This window comes from Castor canadensis, chromosome 15 (assembly GCF_047511655.1).
Source record: "Castor canadensis chromosome 15, mCasCan1.hap1v2, whole genome shotgun sequence".
Lineage (NCBI taxonomy): Eukaryota > Metazoa > Chordata > Mammalia > Rodentia > Castoridae > Castor > Castor canadensis.
In genome coordinates this window covers 79,171,210-79,197,930 of record NC_133400.1, presented here as the reverse complement: position 1 = coordinate 79,197,930, position 26,721 = coordinate 79,171,210, and the positions used below count along the sequence as shown (strand labels likewise).

At 39.6% G+C, this 26,721-nt stretch overlaps 1 protein-coding gene across 1 annotated transcript in view; it reads right to left on the bottom strand.

The window, feature by feature from the left end:
• St8sia6 (ST8 alpha-N-acetyl-neuraminide alpha-2,8-sialyltransferase 6) overlaps positions 1–26,721 on the bottom strand; it is a 117,376-nt gene that overhangs the window by 46,526 nt on the left and 44,129 nt on the right. Inside the window, exon 3 of the mRNA XM_020151212.2 lies at positions 12,051–12,140. Within this exon, the coding sequence (XP_020006801.2) occupies positions 12,051–12,140 (90 nt within the window). The remainder of the gene's footprint in view (positions 1–12,050; positions 12,141–26,721) is intronic.

Here is a 26,721-nt window from a genome sequence, read left to right as displayed (position 1 = left end):
AATAATATTGTATTGTTAGAATGAGTTATAATAGAGAAGGAACTGGTATGTAAAGAATACCTGGTAAGTTTTTTAAGCCATATCTGAGCTATTATTAGCCCTTGGCCTTTTGAATTCTTCCAACTTACATGGAAAGAGTTGACCCTTCCCTCTTCTGTCTCCTTGGTATCACCTCTATATCTTCTTCATATACCTATACATGTTGTCATGTATTTGCTGAATAAGATGTCTTGGGTACCTGCTATGAATGAGTCACTGTTCTGGGTACAAATAATACCCAGAACAGTGGGTATTAAAAATCCATGCATGCTCTCATGAAGTTTATTTTGTAATAGGAGATGATACACAGTAAATCAAACTAACACATAAATTAATAGCATGTTGAAGTGATAGCTACTTCTATCTGCTAAGTAATATGAAGAAAAACAAAGCAGGACAATAAGGAAAATATAGAGAAGGGTTGCAATTTAGGTAAGATGGCCAGGGGTGATAATTGAGCAAAGATTGTTTGGGGTGTTTGGGTATGGAAGGCGCATTCTAGGCAAAGAGAATGACAACTGCAAAGGCTGTAGGTAGAGGTAAGCATAGAGTGGTGGAAGAACAAGATAATCAGGAGCTGGCTGGAATCCATCCACAAGTCACTCTTCAATCACTCATGAAAGTGGTCAAAGATGTGATCAGAAAGGTAAGGAGAAACCTAATGCTATAGGCCTTGTAACACCAAGCATGGATGCTAGCAGTCCTAGTATCACACACACAGGCTTGTTGGACGTGGAGAATCTCAAGACTCATCACATACCTACAAAATCAGAATCTGTATTAAAACAAATATCCCAGGTGATTCATAGGCACATTAGACCTTTATTTTTAACAGCTTTATTGTATTATAGCTTGCATACGTACAATTCATCCATTTTAAGTGTGTCATTTAATATTTTAATCATATTCATAGATCTGTTCAACCATCATCACAATTTTAGATCAGTTTCTTTACCTCCAAAAGAAATCTTATATCCTTTATCTATCACCTCCTGCATCCCATAAATTTTGGTATGTTTTGTCTTCATTTTCATTCATCTCAAAGTATTTTTTATTTCTGTTTTGATTTTTTCTTGAATGCATTGGATACTTATGAGTGTGTTATTTGTAAATTTCCAAATTTACAATCATTGTTTGCTATTGACTTCTAATTTCATACCATGTGATCAAATAACATACTTTTATTATTTCTATCCTTTTAAATTTACTGAATTTTAATAATGACCTAGCATATGAACTATCATGGAGAATGCTTTATGTGTATTTGAGAACAATGTACACCCTGCTGTTGTTGGATGAAGTATTCATAGATATCTGTTAGGGCTAGCTGGTTTATATTGTTCTTCAAGCTTGTATTTCTTTGTTGCTCTGTCTACGTGTTCCAACCACTTTTGAAAGTAGGATATTGAAATCTCAAATTATTATTGTTTAATCATTTCTCTATGCCAGCTTTTACTTTACGCATTTTTTATATGCTGAAGAAGATCAAACTCAGTGTCTCACACATATTAGAAAGTGCTCTACCACTGGGCTACATCTACAACCCTTGCTTCATGTATTTTGATGCTCTGTTATTAGGTGCATATTTGTTTGTAATTGTTATATAACCCTGATATAGTGATAATTCTGTCATCATAAACTTTCCTTCCTTATATTTTTAACCTTCTTTTCATTTTAAAATCTATTTGGAGCTGGGCATTGTGATACACACCTATAATCCCAGTACTTGAGGCTTAGGCAGGAAGATTATGAATTTAAGCCAGTCTGGGCTATATAGTGAAATCCTGCCTCAAAATAAAGTTTATTTTGTCACAATGTACCCCCAATACAATAATAATAAAAATAAAAAGTTTTAGAAAGCCTATTTTATCTAATATTAGTATAGCCACTCTGGCTTTCATGTGATTGCTGTTTGCATGACATTTCTTTTTCTAACCTTTAACTTTCAGTGAACTTTATCTTTGAGTCTATTGTGCATCTTACGTAGACAATATCGAGTCGAGTCATGTCTTTTAATACAGTCTGACAATCTCTGCTTTTTGATTGGATGATTTAATCCATTCAAATTTAATGTTTTATTCATATAATTAGATATGCCTGCCATTTACCATTCATTTGGTGTGTTTTATGTCTTTTTGGGGGTGGTACTTGGGTTTGAACTCACGGCTTGTGCTTGTTGGGCAGGTGTTCTACCCTCTGAACCACACTCCCAGTCCCTGCTTTATGTCCTCTTTGTTTCTACATTCCTCCTTTACAGCTTTCCTTAACCTTAACGGAATTTTTCTAATAGAATGTAGCATTCTAATGTCTTTAATAATTTTTAAGTATTTAAGTGGTTGTTCTGTGATTCACCATATATATCTTAACACCAGAATTGGCTTCATAGTTAGAGGAGCTTAATTAAAATGATACATAGAAACAGTACTCCTATATAGATCTATTCCTTTTTGTTTTGTGATATTATTATTCTTCATATTACATCTATTAATGCTAAAATCTAACTATACATTATTATAGTTATTACCTTGTAATCTCTAGTCACTTCTTTAGTACAATACAGCTTTGCTCCTACCTCTTCCTTTCTGCTATTATTAGCAAATACATTATTTGGGAGAAACTTGTAAGGGCCTTATAGGCCACTGCAAAAACTTTGTCTTTAATTTTGAGTGAAATGGGAAGACAATGAAGCAGAGCAGTTATCTGATCTGATTGGGTTCTAAGAAAGCAAGAGTGAGAGTTGGGAGAACAATTAAGAGATGTTTGCCATAATCCAGAAAAGACATGAAGGTGGCTTGGACTGAAGTGGGAGTGGTGAAGTTAAAAGACAACATCACTTTTGGATGTGATGGGATGGTAGCCAACAAGGCTTGATGATATATTAAATGTGGACAAGAGGAGAAGAATCAGGGCTGTAGACCTGAGAAAATGGAAGCATACACATGCTATTAACAGAACAGAGGAAGAGTGCTAGCGTATGAGCTGGATGTGGTAGAATATGCTTGAAATCCCAGTCCTCAGGAGTGGAGACAGGATTGCTGATCAAAAATTGCAGACCACTTCCAGACTAACCTGGACTATATAGTGAAACTCTGCTTAAAAACAACAACAACAAAATAATGATGGAGTATGAAGTTTAGGAGGAAGTCCAGGTGATCAGTGTGAGATCTGCTAGGCTTAAGAGCCTTTGTAAACATTTCAGAAAACTCCTAACTTGGTAGAGGTATGTATAAATCTGGAAGAGGTTCAGGTGGTAGATAGAAATTTGGAAATCATTAGTATGTTGATGGGATTTAAATCCATGAGCCTGAAACGTCCTTGAAAGTTAAGAATGAAGAGAAATGAGGCTGGGGATTGACTTGTGGGGCATCTCAGGGCCAAAAGTAAGGAGATGAGGGGGAATCTGCAGTGAAGAATGAGGAAGAGAAGCCAGTGTACTGTAAATATGGTTAAATATTTGACTCTCTTAATAAACTGTGAGCTGCTAAAAGAAATAATGTCTTTATAGCCATGCCCCTCATGAAAGAGTTCTCAATCTGTTTTCAACCCTGCTTACTTTGAAAAATCTCCCCAGTGCATATGAGACATCCCGCCAGCTGATCTCAGAATGACTGACCCTGGGTTTGTCATAGTGATGGACACATAGCACTTGTGACATTCAAATATAACTGATAGGTAGAGCATAAAAGACTTTGGATATTAATTTTGAACTAGAGAATTAATTAGCCTCCAGCCATGATCTTACCAAAAGAAACCACCCTAATAACCCAAGTTGAAATTAAGGTAGCTTCTAGGCAAGATAATGCTTTGCAAATATAGTTATGTCTACAGAAGCTTAATTAAAATAATTAGCAAAAAGGAAGAAACATGTATAATATTTTATAAATGGATCACTTTTGAGTAACTTTACATTAAAATCAAATGTCTTTCTTACTAATTTTGTGACTTATAATACTGCTCCCATTACAAGTGGTACCATAGACTTATAAAAAGATGACCAAATCCTGGCTCTCTGATGTTCTGTAAGGCACATCAGAGTTCATCTGTCTCACTTTTAAAATTAAAATAATACAAGCTAGTCTGAAGAATCATTGCAATAACTACAGATATATATAAATTACCTGGCAGGTTGCAGGCCCAAAAAATGGCAGCTATCATTATCACTATTCAAAACTAGGTAATGATAATTATGGTGAACTATAATAATGAACAGGATTATGAATTGAGTAATGAATTATCTATATATGACTATGTAAGAAATTATTCCAAAACTTAGTGGCTTGAAGCAATAGTAAACATCTGTTATTGTACCAATCAGGAATTATAAGCATCTTAGCTGAGTGGTTTTGGCCCAGCATCTTGGATTAGATTCAAAGTCAAGATACTGGTTTGGCTGCAGGATCTACCTCTAAGCAGCTCACTCACATGGCTGGTTAGATGACTTTGGCAGGAAGTTTAGAGTCCTTGCCATGTAGACCACCCTAAGTCTTCATGATATGTCAGCTGACTTTCACCAGGGCAAGCAACCCAGGAGCCAGCAAGGCAGAACTCAAGTCTTTTATGACTTAGTCCTGAAAGCCACCCATCCTCATTTATCTTAATGGTTACCCAGGATAGACCCCTTCAGTGTGGGTGGCAAGGACTTTAGAATTGGGTAAAAAACAGGAAGATGACTTTGGGGGCCATGTTGGAGGTCTGTCTACCACAAAGAGTAAATAAATTATGTCTTTAACATTGCCTGCTATATTTGAAGGTTTTGAATATAGTAATATAATTGCTTTCTTTTCTTTGTGCCATCTCTAAAATCAGAAATAATTCTAATTATTTTTCCTTAAGTGTTACTTAAGGAATTTGGATTAGGATTATGATGGTTATTCTTCAACATCAACAACACACACAGAAAAAGGTCTTTTATTGCTCACTCTTTCACTAACAGGTTGTCAGAACTGGAACAAGTCATAATCTCATTTTTTATCTTTAAACTGAAGGAAATGGATTTCTTTTAAAATTAAAAGTGAAAATATAATGAAGACAAAAATGCATATGGATTAGAAGAATTTAAGATGATGATGTTTTTATTTCCATGCACTCTGCAAGGTACAGATGATTGTTAAACAACCTTTTAATAGATTTGTCATGACTTCTGGTGCAAGTGCAGAAAGTTTTCAGAGACTTCTATAATGGCTTCTACACCAGGTCATGTGCCTCCCAATTTAAAACTTTATATCAAGTCAGGTGTGGTTGCACAAACCTATTGTCCCAGCTATATGGGAGGCATAAATACGAGGATCACAGTCTAAGGGAAGCCCAGGAGAAAACCAGAAGACCCTATCTGAAAAATAAGTAAAATAAAAAGGACTGAGGGTGTGGCTCAGGTGGTAGAGCACCTGGCCTCACAAGCTAGCAGGAAGTGTGAGGTCCTGAGTACAACCCCTAGTATCACTCTCTCAAAATACTTTACGTCAGCAAATACAGTCTCACTGCCTTCGTTACCAAGTGAAATTTAAAATATTAAAAATGTAACAACAGGTTGGTATGATTATCTGTTTGGTATTAACTTCATATTTTCTAGCTATTTCTCCCTACCAATGAAAGGAAGCAGTACTAGATCTTGGAGCCCTTAAAAAGTTGACCTAGAAAAGGCAAGTTAAAATTTCAGAGATGAACAGACAGACAAAAGTGTATGGATGACTTTAAGAAACAAGTAAGGCGGCAATGGATTTAATGCCAAATAAAAGCAAGTCATCTATCATTCTAGGCCAAAAAGATCTTGCATATCACCAAAAATCTTTCTTCCTGGCAGACAACTTGAAATTTAGGAATACTTGCTTTGTTAGCAAGCTGTCACTGATATGCTCACACTCAGGCTTTTTGAAGTTTGATCTGGCATAATTTACACCTCCTCTTTTCATGCAGCAGTTGAGGTCATGTTGTTCTCCCCAGGATATAAAGAATGAAGAACACTGAGGGCTGGTCTTCAAATCACCTTGTTTTACCCTGTAAAATGGCACCTTCTGACTAGCATTTTTATGTCACCCATGAAGAAGACAACTTTCAGAAAATTCTGTTGTTCCCTGTAATTTTAAATGACACAAAAACCAGCTGATTAAACACATTTACTCACTGAGTAGGGGATGGTTCAAATCACTCCCCAACAATGCAAGGCAGATCTTAATTCTGAATTGTAACTCTGAGAATTTGTATTTTACCCCCAAAAGCAATTTGATTACAAGTTAGTCTTCCATGCCTTAGTGATTTTGCAGAAATCACTAGGGCAGTGGTTTATACTCTATTCCAGAGAAGACCAAATCCTTTCACTAATGACACTATTTAAATTGCTCAAGGGCTCAAAAGATGCACAAATTTTATGTTGCTTAAAAAATGCTTCTTTCCTCTTTAAGAGACACTTTAGGCACTTATAATAAATAAGATAATCCCTCTCTTTCAAACTTTCGCTCTCTCTCTCTCTCTTTCTCTGATTACTATTCTCTTTCCCTAACATACAGTTACTCTGGACAGCTGCCCAGCCAGGCCACTACATTTCTAACACCACCCCCACATCAACTCCACTCACATTCTATTGGCCCAAACCACTCACATGATCCCCACCAGTCAATGAAATGTGAATGGAACAACTAGTTACTTGAGCCCCATCCAGGTTGTGTGGCATACAGGCTTTCCTGTTGTCTTTCCTTTCAGCAGCAAGCCTGAGTATCCCCTGTTGACCATACCTGCACTGAGAGAGGTAGGAGCCAGAAGAATCCTAGAGTCAATACAAGAGCCACACAAGAGAGTTGCCTAATCAAGAAGAGATGTAGAGAAGGACAGTAAAATTTTGCATTAAGACATTGAATTTTGAAAGATTTTGTTAAAAGCAGTTCATCTACTCTGACCAAATGATGGAATTTAAACAAATGTAACATTTTCTTGGTATCTGGATTCTTGGAATAATGGACAAGAAGTATAAGATGGAGTAAGCTAAGAAAATGCTACAGTTTGATTATAAATGTTCCCTAAAGCCCATGCTTTAAACACGTAGACCCCAGTTGAATACTACTGAAAGATGGTAGATCTCTTGAGAGGTGTGGCCTAGTGGAGTTTTAGGTCATTGGAGGGGGATTCTGGGACCCAGGTCTCTTTCTCTTTCCATTCCAGCCACAAGGTGCCTGAATGTGCCATGACACACTGCACCCTTACCCCCACTATTACCAGAGGCCTGAAGCAATGTGTCTGCTGGATTATGGGAACCTCCAAACTGGACCCTCCTAAGCTCCCCCCCAACAAATACACCTTTTTTTTTTTTCTCTCTCTCTCTTTCTGTCTTGATAGGGTCTCACTTTGTAGCCCTGGCTGGCCTTGAATTTGCTGTGCAGCTCAAGTTAGCCTACAACTCTCATTCCTCCTGTCTCAGCCTCCCCAGTGCTGGGATTACAGCCATGTACCACCATGCCCAGCCAAACCTTTTCTCTTTGTATGTTGATTAATCTCAGGCATTTGTTATAGTAATATGGAAAGCTGCCTAACAGCAACAGAGGCAGAAAAACCCAGGAGTGAGACAGTGAGTTCATTTCCTTGATCAGCATTTTTTAAAATAACTGTCAGAAGCAATGACAACTGAGATGGACAGTTTGAATATGAAAGGAGCCATTTTTCTAAAAATATGAGCAGAAAAGATTTCAAGTAATGTTTGCCACACTGAAAAATGAGCAAACTAGCAATGATACGATAGCTGGCTGTATAGCACTTTTAATTCAGTATAATATTTTTATCTGGGTGATAACCTAGTGAAAAGATTGTACTAGGGAAACCCAGTGAGACATTCAGGGGCAAAGGATGAGTTAGGAAAAAAAAATGGAAACGTACAAATCTAAAGTAAGAAGAAAGCTCAAAGGAGGTAAAAGTCATATATAAAAGGAGTAAATTTGATGGATTTATAGATAATTTTTAACACCTAGAAATCAGACATAGCATAGTAAGTGTTTTGAAGACCCAAGAAATACATTCCTTCATTTATCCAACAAATATTTCCTGAGCAACTAATTCCTGCTCAGGCCTGTGCCAGGCAGCGCAGATAGACCTGTGAACAAGACACTATCCTGTCTTCTTGGAGCTCACAGTCTTAAACAGACATAAAGAATTATGGTATACAATATCCTATCCCACTGGTTGTCCTAATGACAAATGCTTAATTTTCTTTCTTTGTTTTTTTGTTTGCTTGTTTGTTTATTTGTTTCTCTCTCTCTCTCTCTCTTTTCATTCTTTTTGTTGTGGAGGTACTGGGGATTGAAAACAGAGCCTCACACTTGCTAGGTAGGTATTTTATCACCTGAGCCATGCTCCCCGCCCATTTTTGTTTTGGTTATTTTTGCATGGGGCTGTCCTTGTATGTGACATTCCCTTTTATCTTGAATTACAGGCATGACCTCAGACTGTTGAGATGAGGTTATTTTTGCCTCAGCTGGCCTAGTACCATGATCCTCCCAATCTCTGCCTCCAAAAGGTTGGTATAACAGAAGTGAGCCACCATGTCTGGCCTTAATTTTATTCAAGAATGTAATCAAGACTAGCAAAAATAAAGACTGCTATTTCCCCCCCATTATAACACTGTCTTCCTAAATTCTGCTTTAGCAATCTGAAGGGACAAATTGCCTGAAGAAAGAGAAAATTCTGAGTCTTTAACAGACCATAACAAAAATAAGGCTAAATAATTATTTCTAAGAAAATGAAATTACTTTTTTATCACCATACACCGAATGGCTTTCCCAATTGTCCCCTGAATCTGTAATAGCACTTGCTGCAGAACGCACAATTCCTGACAATAGACAATACAACCAAAAGAATTAGCCTCCTGTGTGCAAAATAACACTTTGGTAGCGATGGGCAATCCGTGCCTGCTCTCCCTAGACCTCTGCTGCACAGTCTACAAGTGCGGGTAATTAGATGAGCTCACTGAAAATTGTGTGCCTAATGGAAAGACAACCCCCCCAAAGAACAGCTGAGAAAAGGTCTTGCCATCCAATACAAAACCACAGGGGAAAACTGGGAAAGCAGACATGAGGGTTTGTGCCCAGGCATTCTATTAGCATCCTGCAGTTAAGCACTGTTGCTGATGCACACAGAAGAGTTGTCAAATTCTTTGCCTTGAAACAGACAGATACCTTCCATGATAAGAGAATTTTCTCCAATGGTGACTCAGTGCTTGGCTACATTGTGCAGATAGTAATCAATCTTGAGTTGAAGACTGCTGTCACTTTGGGAAGCAACAGTGGCTAGTGTCATTGAGAGAGCTGCACAGAGCTGAAGGCAGTGGTCATACACTAATGTGCACACTGGGGAAGGAGTAACCAGGTTTCTGCAGATATCCTGCAGCAAGGAGCAATTTCTCCCAGTTCTCCTTGTCATAGGTCCTCGAACCAGAGGTCTGATGTGAGAAATGCAGTGCCAAGGAACTCAAGTCCCTCAGGAAAAGTTTGACAGAGCCTTGCACATCCACACACCCCAAAACCAGCAAACCGCATGACCAGGTCCCACAACATCAAAACGGATGGAAAGTCATCTACATAACACACAAACTTGTACCTAAGTCCAGACAATTTATGGTGAGAGAAGAGAGCATTTGCACAAGTGATCTGCCTGATCTGCAGGAACCTGGGATCTCTATGAGAGCCAAAAGGGGTCAAAATGTATAATTTTTTCTTTTTAGTTCTGAGGTTTGAGCCCAGGGTCTCACACTTGCTAGGCTCTATCACTTGAGTAATGCCCCACTCTGCTCTTTTTTCTTCATTTTTCAGGTAGGATCTCACTAACCTTTTTCCCCAGGCAGGCCTTGGACTGAGATCCTCCTAGCTTAGCCTCCTGCAAAGCTGGAATGACAGCCTGGTGTACCACCATGCCTGGCTTGTTTATTCAGATGGAGTCTTGCTAAATTGTTTGCTTGGATTGACCTTGAGCTGTGATCCTCCCATTTCTACCTCCACTGTAGCTAGAATCACAGGCATGTACTACCATGTCCAGCCCCAAATGGAGTACTTCATGAAAGCCTTCAAGAAAGGGCTGTTCCCAAATGTTTTGTCAGGTATGGTGGTACTTGCTTGCCACCCCAGCACTCAGGAGGCTGAGGAAAGAGGATTGGGGGTTTGAGTGCAGCCTTGGCTACAAAGTGAGAACCTGTTTAAAAAAAAAAAGAAAGAAGAAAGAATGAGAGAGCAACAGAGAGGGAGGGAGGGAGGGAGGGAGACAGGAAGGAAGGAAGGAAGGAAGGAAGGAAGGAAGGAAGGAAGGAAGAGGGGAAGGAAAAGAAGGAAGAAAGAAAGAGAAAAGAAAAGGTCATGATCTTTATTCAAATGATGCAGGATTTCAGTTAGCCTGCAACAATACCCCAAAGGAGACAGCTGCTTTTCCTTCCTCCCTCTTTTTTGATTTCTTTCTCACTCTCCTGCTTGGCCAATCCCAAAGAAAAAGAGAGATTGCAAAGAGCCCGTTTATTGATGAAGTCCAGGTAGGTCTGTCTTTCTGGACAAAGACAGCCAAAGATCAGTGTGCAGTAAAGGGCTGGAAGGGTTGGCAGTACATCAGGTGTGGCAAATGAAGGGTACACAGCACAGTGGAGCCCTCCAGCAGGTTGAGGGATCATCTCTTGGAATTTAAGGCAAAGAAAACAAAAATCTTAATAGGGCTATGCTTCTGTAATAATCAGAGCTAACATACAGCATTGGAATGGCAAACCAGTTTAACTTAGATCAGAGTTCATAGCCAGTATTCAGCTTTCTAAGAATTTCAAGGATCTTGGCATTCAAAAGGCTCAGATAAAAGAGAGCAAGGTCTGGGACAGGGAAGGTGGCCACCTTGGTTCTGTATTCCCACATTGGACCTGGCCCAGGACTGTAGTTGAGCTCTGTAGGAGAGGTGCATGGGACTCTTCAGACAGCAGGAACTTTTAAATCATAAAACATTTTCCTCTAATACTCAGAAAGTTGCACAGCCCATGTGCCATTCTCTAGGGACCCAGGTTCCACTTACTGTAAATACTACCTGAACCAGGCAGGATCAACCTGCCTGCCAGGGACCATCAATTGATGAGCAAAAGTTCAAAGCCTGTTACCAAGAGGTTCAGTAGAAGCAGGTTAGACCAGGTAACTTAGCTTGCTTCTTCTCCAGCTTAACCTCCCACACCCCACCCCAGTGAAGGATTATAGGCAACTGATTTTACTCCTTCCTCCCACAAGCACTCACTACTTTTACAATTAAAAGAGGAAGAGAATGGTGGGTGGGTGGGTGTATCAGAAAGAGGGAGGGAGAGGTGGAAGGGAGGAAGAGAAAGAGAAATTAATAGGAAGAGAAAGAGAAAAACATGGAGGAGAAGGATCCCGGGTCTCCTTTGCATAGTGCACAATCCCACAACAGCACTCGCACTTGTTTTGTCAGAACTGCTAGGCTCTGCTCCTTCCAGGTGCCATCCAAACAGTGTTTCTCACACCAGAGTCTCAGGCCCTCAGTGCCTCCATGTGTGAAGCAAGGAGCTTTTGGATTTCCTTCTCTCCAGCTTGAAGAAGAGGATGTACTGGAATTCTCTAAAATACAAGATGGTAAGCAGAAGAGGTGAACTGGGGAGAGCCACAGCTGGGATGGGAGGGAAATCATTTACCTAAAATTGTAACAAAAATTTGGGACAAGGGGTCATTTTTATAGATAGAGTCCAGAACATGTAGCTATTGGATTGTCAAAAGGATTTGAGTGCCACTAGAATGTAGCCAGCACACTCTTGTTTTTCTTCCAGTCATTTCAGTCTTTTACCTTTGAAAATATAGCCAGGAGACCCACATATTTTAATAAGTTGAGTCCCATTGTCAGGGTGTGACCCTGCCTGGCCCATCCTCCTCACCAACAGGACATTCTCCAGGCCTGAGAATGAACACAGTCTTATTTTCCAAATGATTTCAAAGATGCTATGGAGTGCTCTCTGAATACAAAATACTTAGTTTTAAATTAAATTAAATGTGAAGAGTGGAACTTACCGCTTTGTTTTGTTAGATAAAGACTTAGAGCCATATTGCAGATTTTTGCATTTCTCTCTCAGTTGGAGTGACTTCTCATTTAGATATGTGCTGTTGCATGAAAGAGATAAAAAGAGAGAGAGAGATTGATTTAAAATGAAAGCTCATAAGATATTGTTAACCAAAATCAGATTTAATTGATAAAGTGTCTCTAAATGAAGTCTGATTTTCATTCCATTATTGGATTTTTCCATGGAAAAGGAAATTGATATTTTTCACCTTTGACGGATCTAAATTTAAAAAAGAAAGTTTGCACTGTAAAGTAAAACTGCAAAGAAATTTATGTCAGAGATGTTATATTTCCAGATTTTCATATTTTGAGGTTAATATTTACACCAAACAAATTACTGAGTAGTTTTACACTGTGTATGATAATAGCCTGTACTTTAAAGAGATACTGTCTCTGGTAGAAAGCAGAGACACACAGGAGATAATATTTTCTCCATAAAAAAATGCATAGAGCTGGTCTTTGATTAATATTATAGCTGTGATATAATGAACTTAGAAAATTGGAGGTAGGACAAAACTAAACCAAAAAGTAGTTTCAGAACTTAAGTAATAGGTCATGGTCACAAAGAGTCTTGTGGACACAGCCATGCTATTTAACTGCTTCAGGAAAATGCGAAGCCAAGACAACAGTGCTCACCTCACATTGTTACTGTCATGATACACACATGCTGTGCAAAACAACAAAAAACACTTGACTTACTCAGAAAGAGCAAGCGCTTAAGAAATACAAACTATCACTTTCCTTAGACTTTAAAAATACGTAAAACTCTGACTTGCTGTTAATGCATTTATTTAATCATCCAGAAGGATTTTGCTGGGGACTTATTATGGGCTGGGGTCTGGACACAGGAAGCTTAGGATAGAGAGGTGGAGAAAAGAGACATGGTCTCTCCGTAGAGGAGCCTATGGTTTGGCTAAATAGAAAGATACTGGATTCCAAGATGGCGGCTAGAGGGAGGAAGCAGAAAGCGAGCCTCTTACAGTGAAATCTTGGAGAGACACCAGAGACACACTTTGCAGGCATAATCACTGAGAAAAGGCATAACTTTGACCCTTCCACACCTCCAGCTGGCGCAGAGAGTCTCCACTTCATGTTAAACGGAGAAACAAGGAGGGCCCCAGGCCACCAGTCGCTGGCACCCAGACGGCTTGGGAAGACGCGGACCAGGTGAGCTTCTCGGTACTGCGGTACTCCCACAGACAAGCCTGGGCCAGAGCAGCATAGCCCCCTGGACAGACTGACCTCCACCCGGAGAAAAAAAAGAGAAACTGAGTAATAAGCAGTAAGAACAATAAGACACACAGGAAAGAGGGTGGGGCACACTGAGCATCAAAGATTGGGGGAAGGGAATCCTTCCTGGGACTGTAAATAAACTGTAAATAAACAAGCCAGGCAGGCCGGAGAGCCTCTGGCTGGAGCGGGGGCGGGGCGCGCACCCAGCAACCAGGAGCGGGAAAGCTTGTGAGAGTGGTGGAGGGAGGAAAACTCCACAGGAGAGGAGGGAAGACCCACTTCTCACGTGAGCTGTAAACAAACATGGCGGCTGGCAGGAGCAGCAGCACCGCCCAGTAATCAGGAGCAGGAAAGCTTGTGAAAGCAGAGGTGGGAGGAGAACTGCACAGGAGAGTGGGGAAGACCCACTTCCCACATGAACTATAAATAAACACGCATGCCTGACAACATGGGTGCAGTGTCACCTTTCCCAGTGCTTAGAAAGGGGAAAGCCTGTAGCAGAGGCTCCCACACAGGAGAACTCTGAACAAACAAAGCCTGCGGGGCCAGGTGAGTGCTAAGTTCACCCCAGAGATCTGCATAAATAATGCCTCCAGCAACAGCAGGCTGACAGTAGCGGGCAGGCAAGCCACAGTTGCAGATACCACTCTCAGAACTGTCTCCAGACTCTTTTTTTTTTTTTCTTTGTCTCCCTACCTTTGATGAGAGAAGAACCGAAATACACCTGCAAGCTGAAAAACTTACTGAAACTGTATTGCATTTGAACTTGGGACACTTGGTGGGGTTTTTTTTGTGCGTGTGTATGTAGTTTTGTTCTTCTTTATGCGTCCCCTTTGATGAGACAACTACAGAACAACATCTGAGGCACCATCTCCAGGATTGGAGACTGAGACTTCACTGCATTTGAACTTGGAGGTTTTTTGGTTTTTTAAAATTTTCTATTTTTTCATTTTAATACATTTTTATAAATAGATTTTTCTTTCATTTACTTTTTTATTTTTATTCTTACCTTTATTTTTTTTATTTTTGATTTTCAATCCTCCGTCTCTCTAATGTCTGTTCAGCTTACTGTCGATTAGTACACTAAAGCTCCCTGTTTATACCTTTGAAATCTTCTTGTCTGACACCTTGTTCTGTATTCTCCCTCCAGTCTGTGTATTTGTTTTTCCCATTTCTCTAACTTCTTGCCTTCCATCTCAGCTCACCCTTCCATTCTAAATATTACCATTGTTATTATTACAAGCTAGAAAATACTTAATGGCACACAGTACAGGGACAGTAACAACACCAAAGACAATGACAGGAAGACAGAAAAAACAGGGAAACCAGTTTTCCCACAGCAAAAAATTAGTACAGGAACCAGAGGGGAATGAAGAAAATAGGTACTCAGATCCAGACTCCAACAAAATGAAGATAAACTATGCCAAAGGACCCAATGAAGCCCACAAGAATAATTTAAAAGAAGACATACTACAGGTACTCAATGAGAATTTTATAGAGATGATACTGGATAGGGTCAACCAAAATGTACAGGAGACACTCAAGAAATTCCAAGACAACAAAAATAGAGAATTTGAAAAACAAAAGAAGAAATAAAGGAAACCATAGAAGCACTGTATAAACACCAAAGAGAAAGAGAGAACACGATGAATAAACAGATAAATGAGCTCAGGACAAAAATAGACAACAATAAAGAGGAAAACAGCCAGGATATGGAAAACCTCAGAAAAAAGAACGAAACAGAACTGCAAAACAAAATGGAAGGCCAATCCAGCAGAATAGAACAAACACAAGACAGAATCTCAGAACTTGAAGATGAAATGTAATTAAAGGAAAAACCGAAGAACTATTAATTAAACAACTCAAGACCTGTGAAAAGAAAATGCAAGAACTCACTGACTCCATCAAAAGACCAAACTTGAGAATCATGGGCATCGAAGAAGGAGAACAGGTACAAGTGAAGGGAATGCGTAATATATTTAACAAAATAATAACGGGAAATTTCCCAAATCTAGAGAAGGATATACCCATACAGATGCAAGAGGCCTCCAGGACACCAAACAGACCAGATCAAAATAGAACTACCCCACGACATATCATCATTAAAACAACAAGTTCAGAAACTAAGGAAAGAATATTGAAGGCTGTAAGAGAGAAAAAACAAGTAACATACAAAGGTAAACCCATCAAAATCTCAGCAGACTTCTCAACAGAAACATTAAAAGCAAGAAGAGCATGGGGTGAGATCTTCCGGGCACTGAATGAAAATAACTTCAACCCCAGGATACTCTACCCAGCAAAACCATCATTCAAAATAGATGGAGCAATAAAAGTCTTCCATGATAAGCAGAAAATAAAACAATATGTGACCACAAAGCCACCACTACAAAGGATTCTGCAAGGGATTCTGCACACAGAAAGTGAAACCCAACTTAACCATGAATAGACAGGCAGCACTAAACCACAGGAAAAGAAAAAGCAAGAAGGTAGAGAGTAACATCAACTTAGGTACACACAATCAAACCTTCAAACAACTAAGACAACTAAATGACAGGAATCACCACATACCTATCAGTAATAACACTTAATGTTAATGGACTCAATTCACCCATCAAAAGGCACCGCTTGACGAAATGGATTAAAAAGGAAGATCCAACAATTTGTTGCTTACAGGAGACCCATCTCACCGACAGAAATAAGCATAGGCTAAGGATGAAAGGCTGGAAAAAGATTTACCAAGCCAATGGCCCCCGAAAACAGGCAGAAGTAGCAATACTTATCATTAACAAAGTAGACTTCAAACCTACATTGATCAAATGAGATAAAGAAGGACATTCCACACTAATAAAAGGGAAAATAGACCAAAAGGAAATAACAATTATCAACCTGTATGCACCCAATGTCAACACACCCAATTTCATCAAACATATCCTGAAAGACCTAAAAGCATATATAAACGCCAACACAGTGGTTGTGGGAGACTTTAACACCCCATTATCATCAATAGATCGGTCATCCAAACAAAAAATCAATAAAGAAATCCAAGATCTAAAATATGCAATAGATCAAATGGACCTAGTAGATGTCTACAGAACATTTCATCCAATTTCTACACAATATACATTCTTCTCAGCAGCCCAGGGAACCTTCTCCAAAATAGATCATATCCTAGGGCACAAAGCAAGCCTCAGCAAATACAAGAAAATAGAAATTATACCATGCTTACTATCTGATCACAATGCAGTAAACCTAGAACTCAACAACAAAAGTAAAGACAAAAAATATGCAAACAGCTGGAAACTAAATAACTCATTACTTAATGAAGAATGGATCATCGATGAAATAAAAGAGGAAATTAAAAAGGTCCTGGAAGTCAATGAAAATGAAAACATAACTTACCGGAACCTATGGGACACAGCTAAGGCAGTCCTGAGACAAAAGTTTATAGCCATGAGTGCATATATTAAAAAGACTGAAAGATCCCAAATCAATGACCTAATGATACATGTCAAACTCCTAGAAAAACAAGAACAAGCAAATCCCAAAACAAATGGAAGGAGAGAAATAATAAAAATAAGAGCTGAAATCAATGAAATAGAAACCAAAAAAACCATACAAAGAATTAATGAAACAAAAAGTTGGTTCTTTGAAAAAATAAACAAGATCGATAGATCCCTGGCAAACCTGACTAAAATGAGGAGAGAAAAAACCCAAATTACTAGAGTCAGGAATGCAAAAGGGGAGATAACAACAAACACCATGGAAGTCCAGGAAATCATCAGAGACTACTTTGAGAACATATATTCAAATAAATTTGAAAATCTTAAAGAAATGGACAGATTTCTAGATACATATGACCATCCAAAACTGAACCAAGAGGAAATTAATCACCTGAATAGACCTATAACACAAAATGAAATTGAAGCAGCAATCAAGAGTCTCCCCAAAAAGAAAAGTCCAGGACCTGATGGATTCTCTGCTGAATTCTATCAGACTTTAAAGAAGAACTGTTACCAACCCTCCTTAAACTGTTCCACGAAATAGAAAGGGAAGGAAAACTGCCAAACACATTTTATGAAGCCAGTATTACACTTATCCCAAAACCAGGCAAAGACACCTCCAAAAAGGAGAACTATAGGCCAATCTCCTTAATGAACACTAATGCAAAAATCCTCAACAAAATAATGGCAAACCGAATTCAACAACACATCAAAAAGATCATTCACTACGACCAAGTAGGCTTCATCCCAGGGATGCAAGGGTGGTTCAACATACGAAAATCAATAAACGTAATAAACCACATTAACAGAAGCAAAGACAAAAACCACTTGATCATCTCAGTAGATGCAGAAAAAGCCTTTGATAAGATCCAACATCATTTCATGATAAAAGCTCTAAGAAAACTAGGAATAGAAGGAAAGTACCTCAACATTATAAAAGCTATCTATGACAAACCTACAGCCAGCATTATACTTAACAGAGAAAAACTGAAACCATTCCCTCTAAAATCAGGAACCAGACAAGGATGCCCACTATCTCCACTCCTATTCAACATAGTACTGGAATTCCTAGCCAGAGCAATTAGGCAAGAAGAAGGAATAAAAGGAATACAAATAGGTAAAGAAACTGTCAAAATATCCCTATTTGTAGAAGACATGATCCTATACCTTAAAGACCCAAAAATCTCTACTCAGAAGGTTCTAGACATCATCAATAGCTACCGCAAGGTAGCAGGATATAAAATCAACATAGAAAAATCATTAGCATTTTTATACACTAATAATGAGCAAACTGAAAAAGAATACATGAAAATAATTCCATTTACAATAGCCTCAAAAAAAATGAAATACCTAGGTGTAAGCCTAACAAAAGATGTGAAAGACCTCTACTAGGAAAACTATGCACTTCTGAAGAAAGAGATTGAGGAAGACTATAGAAAGTGGAGAGATCTCCCATGCTCATGGATTGGTAGAATCAACATAGTAAAAATGTCGATACTCCCTAAAGTAATCTACATGTTTAATGCAATTCCCATCAAAATTCCAATGACATTCATTAAAGAGATTGAAAAATCTACCATTAAATTTATATGGAAACACAGGAAGCCACGAATAGCCAAGGCAATACTCAGTCAAAAGAACAATGCAGGAGGTATCACAATACCTGACTTCAAACTATATTACAAAGCAGTAGCAATAAAAACAGCATGGTACTGGCACAAAAACAGACATGAAGACCCGTAGAACAGAGTAGAGGACCCAGATATGAAGCCAAACAACTATAACCAACTTGTCTTTGACAAAGGAGCTAAAAATATACGATGGAGAAATAGCAGCCTCTTCAACAAAAACTGCTGGGAAAACTGGTTAGCAGTCTGCAAAAAACTGAAACTAGATCCATGTATATCACCCTATACCAAGATTAACTCAAAATGGATCAAGGATCTTAATATCAGACCACAAACTCTAAAGTTGATACAGGAAAGAGTAGGAAATACTCTGGAGTTAGTAGGTATAGGTAAGAACTTTCTCAACGAAACCCCAGCAGCACAGCAACTAAGAGATAGCATAGATAAATGGGACCTCATAAAGCTAAAAAGCTTCTGTTCATCAAAAGAAATGGTCTCTAAACTGAAGAGAACACCCACAGAGTGAGAGAAAATATTTGCCAGCTATATATCAAAGGACTGATAACCAGAATATATAGGGAACTTAAAAAACTAAATTCTCCCAAAACTAATGAACCAATAAAGAAATGGGCAAGTGAACTAAACAGAACTTTCTCAAAAGAAGAAATTCAAATGGCCAAAAAACACATGAAAAAATGCTCACCATCTCTAGCAATAAAGGAAATGCAAATTAAAACCATGCTAAGATTCCACCTCACCCCTGTTAGAATAGCCATCATCAGCAACACCACCAACAACAGGTGTTGGCGAGGATGCGGGGAAAAAAGAACCCTCTTACACTGTTGGTGGGAATGTAAACTAGTACAACCACTCTGGAAAAAAATTTGGAGGCTACTTAAAAAGCTAAACATTGATCTACCATTTGATGCAGCAATACCACTCTTGGGGATATACCCAAAAGACTGTGACACAGGTTACTTCAGAGGCACCTGCACACCCATGTTTATTGCGGCACTATTCACAATAGCCAAGTTATGGAAACAGCCAAGATACCCCACCACTGATGAATGTATTAAGAAAATGTGGTATCTATACACAATGGAATTTTATGCAGCCATGAAGAATTACGAAATGTTATCATTCGCTGGTAAATGGATGGAATTGGAGAACATCATTCTGAGTGAGGTTAGCCTGGCCCAAAAGACCAAAAATCGTATGTTCTCCCTCATATGTGGACATTAGATCAAGGGCAAACACAACAATGGGATTGGACTTTGAGCACATGATAAAAGCGAGAGCACACAAGGTAGGGGTGAGGATAGGTAAGACACCTAAAAAACTAGCTAGCATTTGTTGCCCTTAACGCAGAAAAACTAAAGCAGATACCTTAAAAGCAACTGAAGCCAATAGGAGAAGGGGACCAGATACTAGAGAAAAGTTTAGATCAAAAAGAATTAACCTAGAAGGTAACACACACGCACAGGAAATCAATGTGAGTCAACTCCCTGTATAGCTATCTTTATCTCAACCAGCAAAAACCCTTGTTCCTTCCTATTATTGCTTATACTCTCTCTACAACAAAATTAGAAATAAGGGCAAAATAGTTTCTGCTGGGTATTGAGGAGGGGGAGAGGGAGGGGGCGAAGTGGGTGGTAAGGGAGGGGGTGGGGGCAGGGGGGAGAAATGACCCAAGCATTGTATGCACATATGAATAATAAAAGGAAAAAAAAATAAAACAATAAAAAAAAAAGACAGGTGCCCATCCTTGCAATAAATATTTTCCTTTGAGAACAAAAAAAAAAAAAAGAAAGATATTTATCAAGCATAAAACCACACAAATGAATATAGGATTATGAATTGTGAGTAGTGTGGGTAAAACAGAGTTGGAAGCATGGAAGAGTGGAAAAGGGAAGCCTCATCACACAGATAGGTCTGAGAGGCCTCTGAAGGAGTGATATTTAGGTAGAAATCCAAGTAAGCTTGATGAACTTTGGGAAGTCAGTGATGGCAGAGGGGGCGGGGAGCACATTTCAGGCAGAGGTCAAAGCACATGAAAGGCCCCAGAATGAGGAGTACCCTAGGATATTTGAGGAACCAAAGGAGGGGCTTGAGAGCAGAGGCTAAAGAGTGGTGGGTTGCTTAGAAGAGTAAGCAGGGACCACACCATGCAGGACCAGAAAGCCCTATCAAGGAGTTTAGAATTTATCCAAATAATAAGGGAAAACAATAGAGGATTTGTGGACAAGAGAGCAATGTGACCTGATGCATGCCTTAAAGTTTCACTATGATCACTTTGCAGGGAAAGGAGGGGAGACAGGGCTGGAAGGGAAGTTGAAAGATTAAGAAGTTTGTACAAGAGTCCAAGGGAGAGAGGATAATTTGTTTTACTACTCAGAATAGAACAGTGATTTTGTATGATGTGATAACAAACACCACCACACTCTGAGCTGCTTTGCGAAATAAAGGTTATTTTCTTTCGTTTTCATAAAATGCACACAGTATGTATAGATAGTCTCCTAAGGCAGCTGTGTCCCCTGCAGCTCACAGATTGTGATGGTTAACTTTATATGTAAACTTGTCTGGACTAAGGGATGCCCAGACATATGGTGAAACATTATTTCTAAGTGGGTCTGAGGGTGTTTCTGGATGAAATTAGCATTTGAACTGATAGAGTAAAAAAGATCCACCCCACCAAAGCAGGTGAGCATTATCCAATCCATCAAGGGCCAGAATAGCAAAAGAAGGATGAATCCACTCTCTTTTCCACAGCTGGGACAATCAACTTTTCTTGCACTTGAATATCTGTGCTCCTGGTTCTCAGGTCTTCGCACGCAGACTGGGACTCATACCAGTTGATTCCTGGGCCTTTGAAGTTAGACTGGGATTTTCCCCGATGGCTTTCCTAGTTTTTAGGCCTTTGGACTTGGATTGGATTACACTGTCAGCCTTCCTGGAGCTCCAAATTGCAGATGGCAGATGATGGAACTTCTCCATAATTTCATGAGCCAACTCCTCATCATGGATCTTTCTCTGTATTTATATATGTTCTGTTGGTTCCACCTCTCTGGAGAAGCAGGGACCCGTATCTTCATTTTAACAACCAGCTTTCATTTGTGCTGTGGCAGGAGGACAAAATGCCAGAAAGTGTGACCCTGTATCTGAATGTTTTAACCCAGAAGTAAGATGTGTCATTGGCCAGAACCAATGACGTAGCTGACTGCAAAGTGGGAAACAGAAATGAACAATCTTCCTGTTTGCCCATAAAGGAGAGCTGGACACAGGTGTGCACTGGAAACTTCACCATACCTGTGTCCATCAGCAGGGAGAGAGGTGGACAGCTTTCAGAGCTATTCTGGTATCAAGACAGACAAGACTTCACAATACATTGGATGTGGGAGGAAGAAGTGGGTGCAAAGCTATAAACAAAACAGATTCATAACTAATTCTCCAGTATTTCTCAGAAATGCTTTTTAATATACTGGATTCATAGTATTGGTGGGCTCACAAAATCCCTCTTAATCTTGATATGATTTCTCTCTCCACAACTTCCTTCCCCCCCCCCCCTGTCTCTCTCTCTCTCTGGTTTGTCTATATACCTCACCGCCTGTGCTTTCTGAATGCATTACCATACTTTTCAAGGATTTGTTTATTTCTAATTTGTTATGTATTTTATTCAGGCAGCACTGTTAATGAAGTGAATTACCAAGCTAGCAGTGCTTTGAATTATGATGGCTTTTGTAATATTGAAATGTGAAACGGTGACAACCAGGCACCAACAGACTTTCCTTAAATTGGAGAGTATCTTTCTTAATAAAACCTCAAAATACATTTTCCCAACTAAAAATCAGAGAGGAAACATGGAGAGCCAATGAGAGGAGTTAAAGTGGGGATGACAGCTGGAGGCTCAAGCTTTAGAGCACCTACCTCAAACATGAAATAGCCTTGAGTTCAAACCCCAATACTGCCCCAAACTAACTAAATAAGTAAACAAAATTAAATAACTAAAAAGTGAAGATGACAGAATGAAGTCAGGGAAGAAAAGGGGGTCTTTAGAGTCATCAGATCTGGCCTTGAATCTGTGCTCCACTCTGACCTATAAAGGTTTACTTTCTTAACAAAGTAGTTAACGAAATTAAATGGGCTGTGTATAAACTACAGGGCAGAAGTCAACAAATAAATGTGCTCTCATTCTCCTAGACTCACTACAGTAGTCATTCCTCAAGCCCATCATTGTTTATCACAGTGGGTTGGAAAACTGTCATGGCTACATGGAGTCACTCAATAACAAAAAGAACAGATAAGGAAGCCCTTTTAACGTTCTTGGCTTTCTGTGCCTCTTCTGTCCTCTTTTCATTCAAAATTCTTCAGTTTTCTTCCTTTTCATCTAACATCACCCAAACTTACTCTGGAAAAGGGAAACAAGAAACCATCTCACTTCTGTGATGAGAGAAGACAGCAACTGTGGATGGGTACTAGGTGGGAGGTTGGCAGATGCCACAGAGGAAGGTGTTAGGGCAAGTCCTCTCTGACTTCTGATTTGGGGACAGCTCTCAAACAAGCAAAGGGGACAGACAAAAACTGATTGAGATGAAAGTAGGAACCTCAATGATTCAGGATCAGAAACAACCTGATGGAACAAGAGATTCCCATGGGAGAAGTGTGGGCTTCTTTGTAACCCCAAGAAGGGTTGCTGGGATCAGGTAAGGGTGGCCCATCTAAAAGGACTGGACATCAGAGAGAACTTGAAGTGGTCCAGGAAGCCAGCAATGAAGGTGAAAAACATCAGAGCCTACTCCTGGAAGCTCATTTTTAGAAGTCAAAGATATGGATGGAGAGGGGTCCATCTAAACTAACTCATGTTGGTGGTCTGAGCAATTGATGTAGGGAGGTAAAACAGAGCAGGACTCAGGAGGGCTGCTGGGCCCACTCTAAATAACCCAAAACCCTGGACCCAGATTCTGCAGGCTCAAACTAAGAATTCTGTTTAAACACTGTCAACATCAAGACTTAATTTTTTTAGATAGTTTCAATTCATTCCAATTTTCTGGTGGAAACACCTCTTAAAAACTTAACAAAATTTGCTGAAGCAGAAAAAAGGATCAGCTTTTGGCAGGGTGTGGTGATGTACATCTGTAAACCAGAACTTGAAAGGCAGAGGCAGAAGGATTCAAGGCCATCCTAGGGTAGACAGAGAGTTCCAGGCCAGCCTGGGCTACATAGTGAGACCCTGTCTCAAAAACAAACAAACAATAAAAGAGAAGACAAGGGAGAGGGAAAAAGGAAATGAAAGGAAAGATGGAAGGAAGAAAGGAAGGAAGGGAGGGAGGGAGAGAGGAAGGGAGGGAAGGAGGGAGGAAGGATGGATGGAAGGACGGATGGATCTGCTTTTATATGAACTGCCAAATTCTACATTGAGACTCCTCCCAAGGGGACAGGTCATGGAAGGGACAATGGCCCTCCTCCTGGAGCTCTGCTAGGACTTGTAGATGAACTCAGCACTTGAGATGTCCCAGACCAGCCAGCTGGGATGGCACTAACTGTCCTGCCAATGCCCTTTAGCTGTTCCACAGTCAGATCACAATCTCTGCCGCCTCTCATTGTGCAAGTTTTTTATCTGCCCTTATGTAGCACTGTCCCACCTTGTTGCTCCAATGACGTCATCTCACATCCACCTCACAAATATGCATAAGGGAGCCTTATAGCGCCTGGCATAAGATATTCCCATACCTCACTCCTGGGGGTTTCCAGAAAAAAAAAATCACAAAGGTATGTGGACTGGTACCTTGATAAATCCATGGAGTCCAGTTTTACAGGTCTTCTGTACATTTAACAATTCTGTTACAAGTCTCAGATCCCTTACTGTCTACTCTACACAGCACAGTTCTACTGTCTGGCTGCTCTTTGCCTTCCTAATTTCTCATTTATTTGTGCTTCCTGAACATGAACTTTGTACTGATAGCTGCAGCTTCATCCTTAGCTGCCCTTCATCCTGACCTCTCATTCAGAAAAAGAGATGCCTCCTATCTCACATAAGGATAATCCTCCTACCGCCTGCCATCTCCTCTGAGATCAGATCCCTCCCTTCATTTTTCTCTCACTTTTAATTTTTACCCTCTCCCTACCACTGTCTTCTTCTCTAACACCTCAAAATCATAAACAAGATAACTCACTGTGCTGTTCTCCTATTGCCTTACCTCTCATGCAGATTGCAATTCACTGCTGTCCCTATTGCTTACCTAGAAATCCCTGGAGCCACTCTTGGAAAGCATCACCAAGTGCCAGGGGATCCGAGCAGTCCTCCAACTCTCAGCAGTGTCTGCACTGCTGACCACTCACTGCACACCTGGTTTCCATCAGGTCTTCTCTTCTTGTTCCTCACTCTCTGATTCCTAGTCAGGGTCCTTCTCTGAGCCATTCTGTAAGTGTTGGTAGTTCTGATAGTTCTTTTTTCTGTTGTGACTTTACAGTGTTTGGCTGGCATCTGGTTATAGGTATTCTCCAGGACACTGCTTCTGCAACTGTTGACTTCTCGGTCTCTTTGTTTTCCCTAAACCTCTCCACTGACCTCTTTTTCCTTCATCTCTATCTTCATCACCTCAGGTGGCTTGTCTCACATGTACATCTGATTATGTCATTTATCTGCTCCAAAGCTTTCTATGGTCCCCATCATTCATAGGGCATGCTTGCCACTCCTCAGTGGGACATCCAAACCATCCACCAGTTGGCTTTTGTGAGTTTACTGACAGTTTGCTAACCAATAAATGGTACAAATTTCTCTTTTTTCATTCCCTGCAAGACTGAGTGCTTTATTATTTAATTGCAGAATTTATTTGTTTGGTACTGGCAACCAAAGCCTTCAGGCACATCTTCATCACTTCAACATGTCAGGAGGAAGAAAATCTTTAATAAGATTGGGAGAAAAGATACACAAAAACAGGCATTTCTGCTATCACTGTTATCTGTGTGGAGGCTATGCTTTTCAAAAATTCTGTCTTTATAAGTCATTCTTGAGTTGAAAGTGATCACTTTACAAGACCAGCTGGCAACATTTCACAGAAAAGCAAGAAGCTTAGTGACTACAATGGCTCTTGCAAAATAAAAATTAAGACTCTGGTAACACAAAGAGTATCTTTCAAAGGAAGCAAGTTATTCAACCCCTAGAAAATAATGTCATTAGTGCTTACTGAGCATCTTCCAAGGCTTCTAAAATGCAGAATTAATGTCACCTTCTAAATATGACCTGTAATCATGCAATCAGTCCCCCGGCCAAGCAAAACATCCTGGAACAATCTGCATTATGAGTTACTAAGGAATTTCAAGTGCATCAAAATTCTATTTATGGTGACCCATAATGGGGACAAAACTGGATTGTGAATCTAAATGTTAGCTTTAAAGCATAATCAATTTTACTCTTTCTGAAGAATGCATTAACAGACAGGGAATATTTCCTACAAACAGAAAGTCTGAAGACTAAGATTTTTCCACATATTTCTCACACTTCTTCTTCATTACAGAAAATAACACAGAGAAGCATCCTGACCACTGGCAGAAAACCCCCTCCTGGGGGTATAATGGGCCGGCCTGCCTTTGGGACAGTGGCCGTAGTGACTACTATGTGTTCCGACTCCAACCTCACCAAGCAAACTTCTCAGTATACCTCCCCCATCCCCTATAGTTATCAGAGGGAAAAAGGGCAAGCATCCCAGACCACTTCATACTTAGTTACTCTCTTTAATTGACAAAAGTCACATTCTGGTTTATGGGTCTAGTTAGCAAAAGTCTACCTTTGGAATACCCATTATACCTAGGAATTGGCAAAATCAAGTCTTGGTGCCTACAAAATTGATGGGTGGATTCTGGTCTGCCCTTTGTTTAGTCATTCACCACATACCTATGGAGCCCATACCATGTGCCAGAGAGAAGGACTGGCACTGGAGATAAAACTGGAGTGAACAAGATCGTGCCACTGTTGCCTTAGGAACAGTCTGCTGGGGAGGATGAACAAGTAAATACACACTCACCATCTAGTTTGCAGAATAAAAGCCAGTTACTTTCTATAATCATATTAATTAAAAAAAACATGACTGTGTTTTGGTTGGTGTCATTTAATTCAAAATGTTAACTGACTATATAGAACTTACTCTTTTATACATGAACATTGCTGCCAACTTACATTGTAAAATATTCTGCAGATAATCTTTGCTTACCTGGTTTATATCTGTTTTTGGTTACTTTTCATGAAGATTAGTTAGTTACTTCTC